Source organism: Dunckerocampus dactyliophorus, chromosome 18, assembly GCF_027744805.1.
Source record: "Dunckerocampus dactyliophorus isolate RoL2022-P2 chromosome 18, RoL_Ddac_1.1, whole genome shotgun sequence".
NCBI classification, from domain to species: domain Eukaryota; kingdom Metazoa; phylum Chordata; class Actinopteri; order Syngnathiformes; family Syngnathidae; genus Dunckerocampus; species Dunckerocampus dactyliophorus.
In genome coordinates this window covers 1,962,414-1,979,945 of record NC_072836.1, presented here as the reverse complement: position 1 = coordinate 1,979,945, position 17,532 = coordinate 1,962,414, and the positions used below count along the sequence as shown (strand labels likewise).

Here is a 17,532-nt window from a genome sequence, read left to right as displayed (position 1 = left end):
TAGGTCTTCTATAGGTTTATTAATAAGTTAATTTGTTAAAACCTTCAGGCACACATATTTTACTATTAGTAGCTCACATCTGACATTTACTTCGAAAGCCTTTTCACTTTCCGGTTTGGATAACGTGTGTTTGAGGGGAACTTTACTTCGCCAAGATGACAGCTGCCGTCAGGTAGCTAGCATTAGCTCGGCATGCTACATCAATACATGAATACAAAACATGTCTACTTTATGCCTGCTTCATGTTTTCAGCGTGTCTTCTACACGGCAGCTAGTCATGCAAACAAACACGTAGATCACTTTTAACGGCGCCGTGTGCGTGCTAAGGCTAGCTAGGCAGCTAGCATGCTGCGATTAAAGCTAAACTAAACTAAGGTAAGGTAAAGCCGGCGGCCGAGTTCCGTGACGGGGAGGAAAGAGTCAACACTGCAGCCTCTGGTAACACAAAACAAACAAGTTAACTCTTAATATTCGTTGTAACGTCGTACCTTTTAAATGTGGTTAACAATAACAAACGACGTTTCTTTGTTTAAATATGGTCAACAGTAACAAACGACGTTTCTTTGTAAAATCATCTTTAACGTTTGGGAATTTGGTGATGCTGCTCAAAGTTTTATTTGAATGGCGTGTTTATATTGCCAATGATTTGGGAATGTTTTTTTTTGACAGAGTAATCAAGAGCGCTTTGTTATTAGCTTAGGTAAAAAGTGTTTTAGTTGCTCCTCTATTTTGTGTATTACTGCAGCTTGACTCACTGTAAACAAACAGTTTTCAGTGATGGACCTGTCTAAGAGCTTCTCTGTGGTGCCCAGAAGCCACGCCCCCATCACGGACCTGTCCAAGAAACCAGAGTGGTACCACAGACGCCCAGGGAGCCCTCACCTCCAAGCTGCCTGCAGGAACAGAACCACGCTGCAGCCTGATGAGGGCGCTGGTGTGGAGTCAGGCAGCTATGCCAACGCTACGCTAGCTCCCGGCCTTTACCACGATGGTGTCCATGGCGACCTGTGGTGTTCCGGCTTCTACGGGCCCGACGACGGGGACAGTAGCGGCGAGGAGGACAGCGACAGCAGCTCCGACGTCATCGTCGTGGTGTCCACGTCCAAACAGCCACTCTTGTGCTCCTCCTTCGTCGCCGAAGGCGTGCGACGCACGTTGGAACCGCTGTCGCCCGCCGCGTCCTCACCAGACGACGCGCGAGGCTACTGCCGCCGTGCCGAGCTTCCGAGCTCACCGAGTCGAGACAGCTCGTCCTCGGAGGAGTCGTCTGACAGCTCGGCCGATATCCCGCCGCATCACGCCAGACCCATTGTCCTCCTGTCGGACCTGAGCGCCACTTATGCCGACCCTGCTTACTCTCGCGTGGACGTCTCCAGCGACGACAGCGACGTGGTGGAAGTTCCCGTTACGCCGGTGACCCCAGAAAGACAAAATAAACGTCTTTCCTGTCAGAGAAGTTTGGAGAACAATGAGCAGGTCCAAGCTCCGCCCACTCAGCTCAGACGCAGGAAGCGCCCTGCCTTGCCCCGCCCCCCTCGTCACCGCCTGACAAGACTCGTGAAAAAAGACGCGGTGGGAATTTACTATGAAAGCTGCGACTCTGACAGCGTGATGACATACGCGTTGTGCTCGTCCAGCTCCGATGATGCTTGTCCTCGCGCCCGCAGGGAGGCTCCTCCCCCATCGCAGCCAGAGGTGGAGCCCCAGCGTGAACACCAGAGGCCGCTCACTGCTCGCAGACGCAAACAGACGGAAAATAGTAGGCGGGGCCACGGAGCAGGCAGGACTGCGGCAGCTGCGACAAGAAGACGACGGAGACGGCGAGCAGCGCCTGCCCTCTTCTCGCCACCAGAGGCACTAATCAATGTCAGACAACCAAAAAGGAAGAAAACGGCGACTTCGGACTTCTGTCCAGTTGTGCGCGTGCGCCACCATCTTTGCACAGTGGTCAACCACCAAGAAGACGAGCTGACGCAGGACGCACGCCAGAAAATGCCCACCGCCTCGTCTTCCGGCTTCCTTCCCAAGACTTCCTGTTTCCATCTGGCTCGCCACGCCGCCACCGATCCTGCCACACCGCTCTGCTGCCTGTGCGGGCACGTGACCAACGCCCAAGGCCTCGGCGACCTCCACGGACCCTACTATCCCGACCAGGCCCCCTCAACCAGCCGTGGCGAAGGCGAGCGTTGGATCCACGAGGATTGCGGCGTGTGGAGCGCCGGCGTCTTCCTGGTTGGAGGGAAGCTGTACGGCTTGGAGGAGGCGGCCAGCCTCACATGCCACACGGTCAGTCGGGGTCAAACGGCGTCTGCTCGCCATGACATTATTCTTTGACGCGACGCTGCTTCTTGTTTCAGATGTGCTCGGCGTGCCAGAGAGCCGGCGCCATTATGGGATGTTCCCAAAAAGGATGCATGCGTAACTACCACTACACCTGTGCACGACACTCAGGTACTGCCTGCGCACATGAGCATGCATGTGTGTGTGCATGTTTAACCAGCGTGTACGTGCGTGTGTGTGTGTGTGTGTAGGCTGCGTCCTCAACGAAGACAACTTGTCCATGAGATGTCGCCAGCATCACATGACGCAGCATCAGCAACCTCAAAGGCACAAACAGGTCAGCGTCTTTTTTTTTTTTTTTTGCCGATTCATGATCTCCTGTAACAACCTCTGACCTTCAAGTGTCAACTCCATCAGAGCGAGTCACGGCGAGCGACGCGGCGATCCGTCAGGTGACGTCAACCACGCCACGAGGAGCCGACTCGGCGTTTTTTGAGGGACGTGAGAGTCACGTGACATAGGAGCGATTATGACGACGATCCAGGAAGTAATCAGATGACTGGCGTAACTAAGATTGGCCAAGCTAAATCTTTTCACATTTCAAGTGTTTTGGGTTTTTTTTCTTCCAGAACATTCCACAGACCTCCCCTGGGGGGTGGGGGCGAAGCCTTTCTGACCACGCCTTCTGCTTTGTGATGTCATTGAAGGCGACATGCACATGCATTTGCACATGCACATGAGCACAAGACAAACTTCCTGGTAAAGATTTGACCTTTTTGTTTTTTTGCAAGAAAACATAATTTTTATTTACTTTCATTTTTTTGATTATTTATGATTAACTTTCGTTTTGCTTCAGGTGCTGAAGCATGCTGTGCGGGACCCAATCGGAACCTGGAGGCCAGCCACTTGGACTTGTTGATGACGCCCAAGGGTTCTTGTTAGTTCTTCCTCACATGCCATCATGTCACATGGTCATGGCGATCGCCTTTCATGCAAAAAATGAAATACAAAGCATTTTTGAATGATTTTGTTTTTAAATACTATTTGATATGTTTTTAAATAAAGGAGAAGTTTCGCTATTTACGTGTGCTGGGGGTAGTACTGCAAGCAGCCACAAGGTGGCCCTCGAACACTGAGTTTATACATGAGACATATAGTACAAGTAGCTTGGAATATTACTTTTTGTACTATTAGTGTTTCTTTTGGTCATCCGCTTTATTTGAATGTTAGTGTTTATTTGACCTCAAACATGACCAAGATTTTATTCTTATTTTGTTTGCATGCAAGTGCCCTGCACGCACGCACGCGCACACACACACACACACACACACACTAGTGGTTAGAAGCCACAGTCTATAAATATATATATATATTTTATGTTTATATATAAAACAGACTTGTGGCGTGCGGACACACGCGGGCACTCCGCCCACATTCCTGATGACCCACAGCAGCCCGCTGCCACATGGACACAGGAAGTCAAAGACAAAATAAGATTTATTTATATGTAGAAGAAGACTTGTATAAATATTACAATGTGTGAAAATAGTTTATAAATACAAAGCGGGAAAATAACTTTTTAACCATATAAAATACTGAGATGAACTTTGAACACTTTTCATGTAGGATTACTTTTTTTGTTTCATGTGTGAGAAACAGGAAGTGTGAGGAAGCAGGAAGCAGGCTTGACTTCCTGTTCAGCATTTGGTGGAGTGTGAGTTCTTGTTGGCGTCCATGTTGGCCACTAAGAGTCTCAGCGAGTCTCCTGAAGAGCGAATCAGCTCCCGGCCGCTGTGGAGGAAAGTTGAGGTGAATACAAGGAAAGCACAGCAGGGGGCGCTCCATCTGGGCGGCGTACTTACATGCTGTACTCCAGACCCACCAAGCTGACGCCATTCACCGCCAGAATCCGATCTCCCGTCTTGAGTCGTTCACAGAGCGCGGCGGGAGACTCGGGAACCAGAGACTTAACGTAGATTCCGCTCATCCTCAGCGGCGTCTTCTACGCAAAGGACACAAAAGACGTCAAAACACGGCGCGCGTGATTGGTCGGGGCGGTGTGAGGTCGTACCGTGCCGTCTACGAGTGCCAGGCCCAGACCGTGAGGTCCTCTGTGGATCTCCACAGTGAACACGTCTTCCCTCTCTTCTTCTTTCTCTTCTTCTTCTGCGGTACAAAGACAAGCGTAAATATCAGTGGTACTCAACAGGTGGCCTGTGGGCCGCATGCGGTCCTCCAAATAAAGCAAAGCTTGCAGTCTAACTCGACATGTGTTCGTTCATGCTGTACTCCCTCCGCTCTGCAGGGGGTAACTGGGAGGTGCACACATCACAATGAAGAAGCAGTAGAAGACGGTTTGCATTCAAAGAAATATGGAGTATCCACTCTAAAAGTACACACTGGACTAATTTACCCAAAATGCAATGGGAGAAGCCCATGTGTTTCTAGGGAATATAACCTGCAGAACTTTGACACAGTCCACCTCCCCCCGATGATTGATGGATGGCGTGGTTCTGGATTTTTTAATTTTGACCCGTGCAAGACTGTGGACTTTGAGTCTGTTAAGACTCCAATATAATACAGTAGATCCCTGCTTTTCGTGGGGGTTACGTTCCAGGATCACCAGTGAAGGGTGAAAAATGAAGAGTGATTGATACGCCCATAACAATGTCTATTTTTGACACATGCCCCCCCCCCCAGGGAGGACGCTGCCTCTTGTGGCGGAAAGGCAATGGTCATGTTCCCATAGGACCCCTCCCCTCATCACCCCCAGCCTTTCCCAGCATGCAGCCAGTGTGCCCCCCGCCCCACACAAAGCTGCGGCCGATTAAGATTCCACGCAGCAAGCCGACTGTAAATTCCCATGACGGACGGCGCTGCTCTTTTCTGTCCTGACATCAGCACCTCGCTGTAATTCTTGGCTGATTAAAGGATTAGTTCACTTTGCAAAATGTTCAGCCTGCAAAGCATCATGGGAGCACGACGCCTCATCAACAAACTCTCACCACTCATGATATCACTTTTCATCATCACGTCTGAAAAGTAGTTTATCCTTTTCATTACTGGTTACTTACACATACTTTATATGATTACTAATAGCCAATGCAACACCTCTTTCAATCCTGCGTGCGCACGTGTGTGCATGTGTGTGTGTGAAGTACTAATGTGATGAAACAAAAGTTGTTTGTGAAGAGGGTTAGCTGCTAGTCAGCTAATGTTAGCAGTTAGTCTTAAGTGGGCTGTAAATCTGTAAAGTACATCCAATTATTAGTAGTAGTAATATTGGTGTTGTTGTTATTAGAATTATTATTCAGTGTTTGTCATACATTTACTAGTTTGTTTATATATTACAACAGGACGTATGAATGTATCTTGTAGTGCCAACTGCATACAGTAGAGGGCATGGTAACTCTGCATCTTAACACACCTGCTGTGCCAGAGAAGAAGACCACATAGCAGGAGGGATTTGTGTTGCCAGCTTAGTAATGTGATCTTTTTTATGTATTGAGTATTCAGACCCCTCTAGATAATATTTTTCTGGTCTTATTGGACGCTTTTGGAGACTAACATGAAAGCACTTATGGCTCTTCTCAGCGAGCAGCGGGTCCTAATGCTCCTCCCCCATCTATAAGCACTGACAGGCAGCTCCGTCTTGCTTTTCATGGTTTTTGCTCACTTTTTGCACATGATGTGCCCATGACATGCACATGATGTGCACATGACGTGCACACTCGTCACAGCCAGTTATGCAAATGACATGAGGTTTTGTGGCTTATCGTTATTAGAATGATTGGTTATGATTATGATTCTTCCTTCTTAACAGAAAATGCTACATACAAGCTAGCTAACAGTACAAGCTTTCTCCATCAGACTGTGAAAGTGATGAAGGAAGCTTCTAGAAGATTCCCAGTTCAAGAGGAAGCCCGCATGACACTGTGACCTGCGACCCCGCTAAAGACCACCTGATTGGCTGGCTGGAAGGAAAGGTTGGGAGGAAAAAAAGTTTGTGTTTGTAATCTCAACCTGCTGACTGAAGTCTGGGAAGGAAGACGTTGCTTAGTCATGCTGTGCAAATGTGTGTGTGCGTGCATTTCTGTGTATCTTACCAGCACCCTGCTGAAGCTCCGCCTCCAGCTGTGTGCCCTGGGGGGTGTTGGGCGGTGTCAGAAGGCAGGAGGGGTCCAGATGAAGGTTCTTCTGGTGGTTCTTTGGGCTGTCAAGTTGCAGACTCTTCAATTTGTGGATCAGAACCTCCTGACAGCTGATCAGGTCACCATGGCAAACTGGGGTCTCAGTGGGTGTGGCCTGAGAGGGGGGGTCCTGGTCCTGGCGGACTGGACTTTGGCAGGTTCTGCTGCACGCTGAGAGGATCTGAGGAGGAGATACTTCAGTCAGGAACACACCAGAAGATCTTCGCACTTCCTCTTCTTCTACTGACCTCCTGGTGCTGACCTATGACCGCTCTCAGACGCGCCAGCTGCTCCAGGAGGGCGGGGTCACGGCTGCTGCTGCCTCCCGGGTCCAAAAAGAAGGTTCTGCTGGGGAGGATGAGTGGGGGGTGCTGCTCAAAGTTCTCCAAGATGTCTGCTGCACACAATGAGCTCAGCATGACTCAGCACAAGAAGTGTTTGTCAAACAATGGACGCCATCTTGCTGCCTCACAAAATATGTGTGGTCACATGACACCTTGTGTTTCTGGTCGTGTTAGACGTCAGGCAATAAGGAATACAATCAAGTTGGGACATGCTAGCAACATGTGATGGTTCTGTGTTGGCCTGTGGTCCAATTACACTCACCCGTCCTGGCCGCCTCCTCCGCATGGTCCGGTTCAGGATTCCACCTATTGGGTCGGTTCTTCCCCGTGTTGTACTGGGTCAGCATGTGCTGAAGCTGGGCCGTGTTTAACGAGCAAAACTCCGCCCTCAAAGACGACCACGACGCCTGCAAACACCAAACACATCTTCTCACCTCCTCTTCAAATGCATCCAACACACGTCACGTACTTCCAAACATTTCCGAACGCTTGGCATCAGCCTTTTAGCCTTCTAACAGCTAATAAGACGCAATCTTTCAATCAGAAGTACACTTCTACTACACAATAAGCAACGGTCTGGAGAGTGGGACATGAAAGCACGTATCGTTCTTCTCAACTAGCAGTGGGTACCGCTGTGCCCCCTTACCCTCCCTGGAATAGCACTCACAGACGGCTCCGTCCTGTTTGTGATGTTAGAAAATGACAAAAATAAAGCAGAAATAAAGTTTGTTTGTATTTTAAACTTGTTTTGCATAGGCTCCAGCATATCCCCGCGTGACGATAAGTGGCATAGAAAACGGATGGATGGATGTTTTTTGCTCACTTGTTGCGAGCCATCACCACCACAGATAAATTGCAGTCCTGTGGGAGACACTGAATATGTGTGGTGTGAAAAATGTTACGTATATGTATTTGATGAAACAATGTTTTGATCAACTTTATTTTTTATCATATTATTGTATATTATTAGGCTCCAGCATACCCTAGTGAGGATAAGCGGCATAGAGAATGGATGGATGGACATTATATACCGCACAATATTATTTGACCAAATATAAACTTTTTTTATGAATAAAAAATATGGCAGGTGTATATCTACCATCCTTTGACTAGAAATGGATTCTTATGTGTTGTGTGAATAGAGTGTAGTGTGACGTGTTAAATGTTGATTATTGGTGTCAAACTACATGAATGGTACTGTATATGAATAATAAAGAGTACGGTCACATGACAGGGAGCTGAGTGAGTTGTGCTGGTGACAGAAGAAGAAGTGGTGCACATAGTTGGAAACTGTCAGCATTGATTATAAGGTCCCAGAATAACTTTGGGTCTCCACCACATCCCTCCTGGCTCAGAGCACTGCTGAGAGTCCAGATGTTTCCCTCACTTGCTCTCACGTCAACAAACAAAAAGCAGCGAGCAACCTGCTGGTGTCCTGGAGCAACGCCTTAATGACTTTAAAGGATGACATCATGTCCTGGTGTGTGTAGCAGACAGGAAGCAGTGTGTAGAGAAAGATCTGAGCTGCTAGCATGTGCTAATATATGAAATATGACATATGCCAGCTGACCTGCAGGAGAGTTTCTTTGGGCGTAGCCAGCAGGTTGATGGCAGCAGAAAGCTTCTGGAAGAAGTCGCTGGCCACGTCGCCCAGATTGACGCTGTGGACCCAGTCCATCAGCAGGTCCAAGTTGGCCCGCATCTGGACACCTCGAGACCACTGGTAGAACCCAACCACGGACCCTGCCATCATCATCATCATCATCATCATCCGTGCTGATGGAGTGTTAGCATCTTTGGTTTAACTGCTACCTCTCTCCATGAGCGCATTGAAGAGCGAGGCGTTGATGAAGAAGAAGAGGTAGGCGCACAGCTGCAAGCAGATGTCTGGGTGCACCTGGAAGCTGCTGAACAGCTGCAGAGCTTCCTGCAGGAGATCCAGGATGCTGCTCAGCCCGTCCGGCACTCGCAGTTGTCCACTCTCAGAGAAGGGGTTCCCGTCCAGCAGCGCCGGCAGAGCTGAGTACATACTCTGTGGAATGATGACACCTTTCTAGAACCTTCTCTGGAATTGTGTGGAGGCGGGGGTGGGAGAGGAGTGAGAGTGTGTCATGACTGCTCACGGTGCTTCTTCTGCTCTCCATTGTTCCACGCATGACATCAGCACAGCTTTTACACAGGGGACAGGCGCTGTCGCCTTGGAGACCAGAGGAGGACGCCACGTTCAAGCTTCCACACCTCCTGACTCATTTCTAAATCTGCTTTCTTATCTTTCGCAGAACTTTTGCTCATTCATGACAGGAAATGAACCTCTCCTCCCTCCCTTTCCTCTCCTGCACACTTTGTCTTCCTCTCTGGAAACACAACACATTGTCTGTGTGTGTGTGTGTGTGTGTGTGTGTGTGTGTGTGTGCAGTACAGTTACAGGATACAGTTTGGACAAAAGTTTTGGGACACAGCTCTCAACCATTGAGTGAGTGAATGAGAGGTTGGACTAGAGTGGGTATTGTCATGGGGGGTATTTGAATTAAAATGAAAAATAATTAGCGCCTAACACTCAAAACTACGAGTGAGCCTGAACACCTCACGGTGCAAGGAGAAGGGAGCAGAAGCATGAAGCTGCTCATTGCTCTGTGTACATCATATGAACAAATAAGTAAGTTTGATGATTATTTTTTGCATTAAGAGTGTTTCATCTCGAAGATTTCATTTATATTGCTGTTCCAATTCCCGCAAAAACCTAACCCTGAAAAGGAGGCTTTATCTTTGGTTGTATGTATTTTTGTACTGCCTTATCATAATTATTAAACTTTCCCCTTCAATTTGGTAAGAAATGAATATGCAGACTTAAACCGTAGCCATGTCTCCATGCAAAATACACATTTTTCACCTGGAAATTGATTGTGTTGTGTGGTGAGGAGAGTTCTCATGCTGTGATGGTGTGTTTGTGTTCTCATGGAAAGGACAGTACTATCTACAAGGCTTTCCAGAGGGACACTAACAGGACTTAGTGTTTCCATGGTGTTATCTTTCACTGTCATGTTGACACAGTCCACCTTCCTGCTTCACATTGTGTGTGTGCGTGTGCATGTGTGTGTGTCACCTTGGTGAGATAGTAGACAGACTGCTGGAAGGTGAACATGATGACCTCCTCCAGGACCGTCATGGCCTCCTCACAGGCTGAGCGGGTGCAGGACACATCCTCGTCCCTCAGACCTGTGTCCATGAGTGTGAGTGACAGGCACAGTGGTGCAGTGTTTGGGTTGATGTGGACGGTCCTGGCTCACCTTGCTGGTTCTGGTCCCGCCTCCAGGCCATGAGCTGAGGGACTCTGTGCTGGATGAAGTACAGCAACTCGATGGAGTTGGCCATCCAAAGGGCCAATGGCCGCAGGCCTGACATCAGCTCTTGAGTTCTGAGGAGGAGCTTCCCTTCAGCACTGCTAAGAAGGCAAACAATGTGAGATCAAGCTTCTACTTTCCTTTGACTTTGCAACTTAGTCTGCTCACCTTTCTGTCTGCATCCTTGCAAGCTCCTTGGTCTTGTCCTGTCACACATCAACTTATGTCACTGCAGTGTTTCTCATAGTGTCATTTATTTACAAATAGATTTGGCGCTACCGTTTGTCCTCACTTATAAACACATTATAACACACCTAGTCTGCCAGAGATTGACGATGTAGCAGGAGGGATCAGTGTAACCTCGCAACTTATCGACATAGTTACTATGTTTAACAAGCAATCAGATTGCTCATCATACTCTTTTTTTAATTACAGCAACTAGCAACAAATCTAGTGAAGAGACTTTTCTGACATGAAAGCACAGATTGCTCTTCTCAACGAGCAGCGGGTTCTGCTGTGGGCCCCTCCCCCATTGGTGTCTTGCTTGTTTAGTGACACACCAAAAATTCATTTGTAGTTGTAAACCTGTTTGTTTTGCATCATAGCCAGTTATGCAAATGAGACAATTACATCATTATGATTAAATCGATTGCAGTCCTGAAGAACACATGGCATGGTGCTACAGTATGTGATGAGCATCATGTGGGCTTGGCGTACTCACCCAGACAACGTGCTGGATGCGTGCTGCAATGCGTAGCAGCAGCTGTCGGAAGTGACTCAGCTGGAAGGTGGAGGCGGAGTGTTGGATGCAGAGGCTGAGCAGGAAGGCAGCTGTCAGCTTTGGTGCTGGTCCACTGGGCTCCAACATATTCATGATCTCTTGCAGGACTTTTTCCTCCTGCTCAAGCTCATAGCTTAGCAGAACCTGAGGGTCGCTGCAGTGAGGCGGGAAAGCATGTGTGTTGATGGTGGGAGGTGAGCTGCATGATTGACAGGTGGATGACGGATGAGTGTCTGAGCTGGGACACAGTCTTCTCATCCAAGGAGGGGTTTCCAGGCGTCCTGCTGCACTGGTGGGATCTTTAAACATGAACAAGTAGTGCTCCCCTAAGCCCACCAGGTCGCCAGGGTGGAGCTCGGACTCCTCCTTCAGGACAAAACCATTTCTGGTGACAAGGGCGCCGTGGAGGGGTTTCAGCACGGTCACCGTCTTTTTGGGCTCCCCGGCCGAGTCCATGCGTTTGACACAGCAGTGCTGAGGAAACACGTCAGGAGCGAAGAGCAAGATGTCCACTTTTAAGCTCTCCTCATCATCTCCGTTGCAGTGTTCCCTGCAGCAGCCCAGCACCGTGCTGCTGCCGCTCATCAGGTAGATGATGAAATCCTGCAACAACAACACTTCCTTCAAAGCACAGCTGATCATCAAGCCACTCCATCCGTACATTACATGACAGCCAGCATTCCTCTCTTTTTTTGGGAATCTTCATCTTGCTGGCCTGAAAACCTTTCCTCAAGGAGTTTCCAAGGAGTCATATGATGTAACACACTGGAAGCTGAGCCACTCAGCTGGCAGGTGAGGAAGGTAAAGCAGGAATGGAAGAACTTGCTGGCGAGACAACTGGGATGCCCTGACCTCAGGGTCACTGCAGCGCCACATGTAGAGAGCCCCTCCCCTACAGAGGGAGCTCACGTCCTCTAAGAATAACTCACCCGCGTTTAATCAGGTTTATCTGTGTGTGTGTGTGTGTGTGTGTGTGTGTGTGTGTGCATGTCTGAGCGCTCCTGCTCACCCTTCCTCCTCCTCCTCCTTCTCCTCCTCCACATAGGCAGAGACCAGTGTGTGTCCATGTTGGGCTAAGCCGGTCCCAAAAAAGGTCTGGTCCAGAAGAAGACAACTGATGACTGTACTCAACCTGTTGCCACCTCGGGCCAGAGCCCCTTTGGTGACATCACTGCAGCATCACGCGCACAAGCCCGCGAGGATGCTGGAAGCAAGTGGCTCACATACGCGCAAGTCATGCTGGCCATTTGTAATGTTGATTTAAAATAAAGGTGCAAATGTCATGTTCTGCTGGAGCAGCTCTGCTGCCTCCTATCTGCTTTCTATTGCAGTGCGCTGCTGGTCCTGCTGGGGCGGAGCCACCTGGGCACACCTGAGACAATCATCAGACCTTCTTCAGCCTTGCTGGGAGACTCTCCTGTTGCCAGATTGTTACTTTGTCTTCACTCAACCATTGCTTAATGTTGCGCTTCCATGTGTGTAGCCAGCTTTCTAGACACTTGCTCTACTAGCATTCTACATAAGTACTTTGCTCAGCTTGGCTTACTCCAGCAGCTCCATTTGTTGTTCTAGCATTCTTGGTTAGCTTTTTGCTTTTTTACTTCGCTAGTATTTTTTGTTAGATTCTTTTCCTGCTTGGCTTTTTCCAGCAGCGCCTTTCGTTCTCTAGTGTGGCTTCGCCTGGTAGTTTTATTTTGTACTTTATTTTTTTTTGTATGTGTTCTTCCACCCCGTGGGAGCGTGCCCTGTGTATCAAAACTTCTCATATACACCTTGGATTTTTGTGTCATCCCTGCATTGGGGTCCAATCACCGGCTACGTCGTTCTTAACAGTAAATATGACTGAGCTGCCATGTGTAGGTGGTTTTCTAAACCTTTAGTTCTTGTGTTGACTTTCTTGTGTGTTTCAAATGACGCTGACTTCCCCTAGATGAAGGACAAGAGGTCTTCCTGTCCCTCACAGTCCTTCTAATCCTGAAGTCTCGTGAGGACTGCTGAGTGGATTTTCTGTCTCAGCTTGTCAACAAGACACCTGCAGTGTGTCTTTGTCAGCTTGTGTTGACCTTCACCCTTCCTGTCCTAACTGGATGATGTCAACTTTCATCTGACAAAATCAACAGACAGACAGCAAGGCAAGCACCGCCTCTTGACTGTGTCTCCCTTGCAGTGCTACCGATACTTTCATTTATGTGGCGCCCGGCCACAAATAGATTTGGACCGCCATAAATAGATTTGGTGCTACCTGCTCACCCTCATAACTGTCTGTGAATGTACCTCATACACACCTAGTATGCAAGAGAATAAGAAGATGTGGCAGGAGGGATCCGTGTTGCCGACTTAGCAATTTTGCCGCTACATTTCGCGAATAATCACACCCCTGTAGCAACAAACTAAAACGGAGAGGCTCTCAAAAGGATGAGGGTCTCCTGGGATTGAAGTGGTTTAGAATGGCACCGGTATATATGCATAGCATCCTATACAAAAGGGATTTACAGTAATCCCTTGTTTATGCCGGTTAATCGGTTCCAGACCCGACCGTGAAAAGTGAATTTCTGCCAAGTAGGATTCCTTATTCATGAACGGAATATTTTCGCAGTTATAGCATAAAAAAACTGTTTACCACCTTCTAAATTCGCTTTTTAACATTATTGGAGCCCTATAGACATGAAATAACACCACTATAGTCACCTTTACACTCCTATTACCCAATATGAATAAGAGAAAATAAGATGCTTGTGTATGTTGAAATAAATGTGGTCTGTACGCGTGGACAGGAAGTGACGTTGAGGGTTCAGAGTTGAGTTTTCGCTGGAGTATGGCCGAAACAGCAAGCGTGTGTTATTATCATTCTGATTATTATGTTTTTATTATTATGAAATCTGAGACCATGGTTCTCAGTCGGAAAAGGGTGGATTGCTCCCTCCGGGTTGGGAATGAGATCCTGTCCCAGGTGGAGGAGTTCAAGTATCTCGGGGTCTTGTTCCAGCTGAGGTCGATAGGCGGACCGTCGTGGTGAAGAGAGGGCTGAGCCAGAAGGCAAAGGTCTCAATTTACCGTTCGATCTATGTTCCCACCCTCACCTATGGTCATGAGCCTTGGGTCGTGACCGAAAGAATGGTGAGGTGTTTCGGGCATGCCCAGCCGGGAGAAGGCTCCGGGGAAGACCTAGGACACACTGGAGGGATTATGTCTCACAGCTGGCCTGGGAACGCCTTGGTGTCCTCCCAGTGGAGCTGGAGGAGGTGGTCAGGGACCGGGAAGTCTGGGCTTCCCTACTAAGACGGCTGCCCCCGCGACCCGGACCCAGATAAGCGGAGGAAAATGAAATGGAATGAATATTATGTTATTATTGTTGTGCCTGTTGTGAGATCATTCAAAGCTGCAATAAAATCCTGTTGTTCCAGCCATCAAGTTTGACACTTGTATGTTTCACCTACTGCTACCTAGAGACCAGTGTAGATATTGAATGCTTGAAGTCTTCTTCATGTCTTATATTTGTGTTTTACTTCATTTAGCCATTTTTATGTTTGAAAATGCTTTGTTTAGCAAAGAAATATGTAAAATGTGCTTGAATATGCATAGTTTATTTTACTAATGGGCCAATTCAAGCATGAAACAGCATGATTTAGTAGTTGATATGTTGAAATAAAGTTAAGTGAAGAGGCAAAATTAGAAAATTTTGATTTGCAAAGTACACGATGACATCATTACCCCCAAAACACACACACACACACAAATACACACAGGAGCTCACCTGTCTGTGGCAGTAGCCGTGCAGGAGCAGGAAGTAGGGGAAGTCAAAAGGTGGATGAATGGAATACTGAGTGCTGTTGTCATCGCTGCTCTCCGTCTCCTCCTTCTCCATGTCAAGCCTCGCCACCACCTTGTCCGCCTCGGTCTGCTGCTCCTCTCTGAGGTCTGCGCTGGCCTCCTTCCCCATGCTGCTCAGGTCCATCTCACTCAAGCTTCTCCAGAAGTCCAGCCCGTCCACATCCTCCACGCTCCCGTCCACAAAGAGCGAGGTGGCTCTGGAGCGGTTCTTCTGCAGCTTCCGGGCCTGAGCGTTGATGCCTGACTCCACAGAAGACATGAGACAAGATGTTAGCTCTTTGTGCTTGCCAAGACAACATGCCATCAGCGTGGATGGGGTGAGAATGACATGTCCATAGCACACAGTCGCTAGCATTGGCTGTGTTTTCATGCTGTCTTCTACTGGGACCCTCAGCAAAGAACAGAAACTAATCTTTTCTTTGTTCTTAAATAGCATGATGTCAGAGTCATATTTCTTTCATTCAGCCAGACTTCCTTTCTCCACAGTCCTGCTGGAGGATGTTCCCAAATATAATTTTAAACTTTTGATGTATAGTAGACACAAGTGACAAAGGGGCTTAAAAAAGATAAAGTTCTTCAACACCAGCAGAAACCAACACTTCAGTCCTGAGAAGTGAGGTAACTCTTGTGAGCAGGAAGTGAAGTGAAAGGAATACGAGACAGCGGGTGGTCAGTGGGCGGAGCTTCTTAGTGGGTTTTAATGGGTGGCTGTCGTAAACAAAGATAAGAGCAGCTTTTTGTCTCACATGGCCGACATCCATGAGCTCCTCCAGCCAAGATAAGAAGGACAATGAAGGCTGCAATAAGGGCTGACAAAGCGTCTTCCCTTAACCCCCACCACCGCTGCAGACGTCCACTGATGGAGCGCGCTGGCGACTGCTATGCAAGTACCTGCTGTCACCGTGTCCCGCTCCTTCAAGCTCTGCTCCTCCACGCTGGACCTCCGCTGGATTTCAAAGCGTCTGGAGAAACCTTCTTTAGGTTTCCACAATGACTGCAGCACCAGGGGCTTCTCGTTGTCCCCCACCACACGGAAGCATTCCCGCCTCCACTTGGTCTCACCACTTGTCTGGCCAATCACGTCGCACAACACGTAGTCACAGGCATCCTCTTTTTCCAGACAGTACCTGCACATCAACAACATTTGTGGAGGGCCACCACAACTACATGAATGTGCGGAAAACACTAATGTTTTATACACTCATCACTGAAATCTAACGTTTATTTGTTACATTTTCACAACTCTGTCTGACCTGTCCAGAGCTTCTTTCACCAGTTCTTTAGAGCTGGACTGCGTGGTGGCCAAGACACTCTTGTAGTTGGTCCCCTGGCAGATGTCGCTGCCAAAGATCTTCAGGATCCCCGGGACAGACACCTGGCAGGACAGCTCAGCCGGATCATCTTCTGCCTGGAGCTGCTCTTGTCCCGGGTGGCCGGGTGCGGGGCTGCGGCGAGCGCCATCCCTCAGGTTGGGACTGCGGTTGAAAACGCTTGAGAGGCGGTTGTTGTGGCGGCGGATTTTGGACTTAGCGGGCTGCCGGACCCCTGTGCTCTCTGTGGAGCGGACGGTGCTGACCGAGCTGTTGGACCTGATACAGAAACAGAAGATAGTCTGCAACATTTGCTCAATGAAGATACTCCTGACTTCATAAGTACATTTCTAAATCTTTGTCTCAAATGAGTTGCATAGAAGACAAAGAGGAGGCGTCAGACTCCTAAAATAACTTTAGGAATGTATACAAGGAGTTGGGACACTCCCCTGTCACATATAGTACTTACTACTGTAGTTTACAACTTCACACACATTTAAGTTGAATTCAACAACTTCCTGTGGTTGCAGTGTCTTACATCAATGCTAAATGACATTTTAAATTCCACATTCAGTTCTAGTGAAGCACCTGTAGGAGCAATCCATACAGTACTAGTACAAAGACAGTACAGTATTCATACGACTTACTGTGCTGATCCATTGCTGGCTTTCCGGCCCAGTTGGACCAGTCTCTTTTTGGGGGAGCGGATCAACAAACCCACTACAGCTTGTTTATTGACCTGGCTGCTTCTCTCTTCGCTAATCATCTTTCTCCAAAAAAGTCTCTGGAAGCTTCTAGCAGCATTATCATCCAAAATGTCCTACGAAGACAACATCACCAAGGACGCAACTTGTCCCTCCTGGCTGGCACAAGACTAGCGTAATGACGACACACCCTCACAAATTCAATAACTTCATAACTTTTCCTCACATGGGGAGATGATTATGGAAGACAGGAAAAGTCAGCGACCGGCGTGTGTCCATGTTGGGCCGCGCTGGTCCCGAAAAAGGTCCGGTTAAGAAGAAGACCACTGATGACTGTACTCAACCTGCCGCCGCCTCGAGCCAGAGCCCCTTTGGTGACGTCACTGCAGCATCACACGCACGAGCCCAAGAGGAGGCGGGAAGAAAGTGGTACACGCACGCGCGAGTCGTGCTGGTCATTTGTAACGTTGACTTAAAATAAGGTGTAAATATGATTGAGCTGCCATGTGTAGGTGGTTTCAAATTTTTTTTCTTGTATTGCCTTTCTTGTGTGTTTCGAATGACGCCTTTTACTTTTTCACCTGTATTTAATGTTGATTTAGAAACAAGTCTTTGTCTCACAGCGCCATCCAGTGGTCAGAAACGATAACTGCCAAAGATGACTGTCCCAGGAACAGTCAGCGAAAGCCGTCTGTCCGTTTGTCCGCCATGTAAACACAATTTACACAATTTACACACAATTCTAGCCAGA

General features: G+C 48.2%; 2 protein-coding genes across 6 annotated transcripts; one reads left to right on the top strand and one right to left on the bottom strand.

Annotated features, from left to right (window-relative positions):
• The first annotated feature begins 125 nt into the window (after positions 1-125).
• Positions 126-4,238, top strand: LOC129171472 (uncharacterized). Its single transcript, XM_054760153.1, has 7 exons — positions 126-172; positions 769-2,286; positions 2,358-2,451; positions 2,532-2,617; positions 2,698-2,827; positions 2,910-3,039; positions 3,137-4,238. Exons 2-5 carry the CDS (start codon positions 778-780, stop codon positions 2,734-2,736), a joined length of 1,728 nt encoding a protein of 575 aa, XP_054616128.1. The 5' UTR covers positions 126-172; positions 769-777; the 3' UTR covers positions 2,737-2,827; positions 2,910-3,039; positions 3,137-4,238.
• Positions 3,760-17,378, bottom strand: radil2a (Ras association and DIL domains 2a). 5 transcript variants are annotated; one of them, XM_054760151.1, is made up of 16 exons: positions 17,008-17,378; positions 16,021-16,356; positions 15,659-15,894; positions 14,691-15,007; positions 10,877-11,539; positions 10,324-10,361; positions 10,102-10,256; positions 9,918-10,030; positions 8,627-8,846; positions 8,385-8,557; positions 7,077-7,221; positions 6,719-6,867; positions 6,387-6,651; positions 4,352-4,446; positions 4,143-4,282; positions 3,760-4,071 (listed from the first exon to the last, which is right to left on the bottom strand). In XM_054760151.1, the coding sequence occupies exons 1-16, from the start codon at positions 17,058-17,060 to the stop codon at positions 3,978-3,980; spliced, it is 3,192 nt and encodes a 1,063-aa protein (XP_054616126.1). In that variant the 5' UTR covers positions 17,061-17,378; the 3' UTR covers positions 3,760-3,977. The 5 variants fall into 5 exon arrangements, with proteins under 5 accessions (XP_054616126.1, XP_054616125.1, XP_054616123.1 ...); XM_054760150.1 differs by having other exon boundaries at positions 10,102-10,253; positions 16,725-17,360; XM_054760148.1 differs by having other exon boundaries at positions 16,725-17,359.
• Between the last annotated feature and the right edge of the window lie 154 nt (positions 17,379-17,532).

Excerpts from the sequence above, each read along its gene's own strand:
- LOC129171472 (XM_054760153.1), top strand. The coding sequence starts at position 778 with ATGGACCTGTCTAAGAGCTTCTCTGTGGTGCCCAGAAGCCACGCCCCC. Across the intron at positions 2,287-2,357 it reads CCAGCCTCACATGCCACACG|ATGTGCTCGGCGTGCCAGAG; the intron begins GTCAGTCGGGGT and ends TTCTTGTTTCAG. Across the intron at positions 2,618-2,697 it reads AACCTCAAAGGCACAAACAG|AGCGAGTCACGGCGAGCGAC; the intron begins GTCAGCGTCTTT and ends CAACTCCATCAG.
- radil2a (XM_054760148.1), bottom strand. The coding sequence starts at position 16,843 with ATGATTAGCGAAGAGAGAAGCAGCCAGGTCAATAAACAAGCTGTAGTG. Across the intron at positions 15,008-15,658 it reads GCGGGACACGGTGACAGCAG|GCATCAACGCTCAGGCCCGG; the intron begins GTACTTGCATAG and ends CTGTGGAGTCAG. Across the intron at positions 6,868-7,076 it reads GGAGGAGGCGGCCAGGACGG|CAGACATCTTGGAGAACTTT; the intron begins GTGAGTGTAATT and ends CATTGTGTGCAG.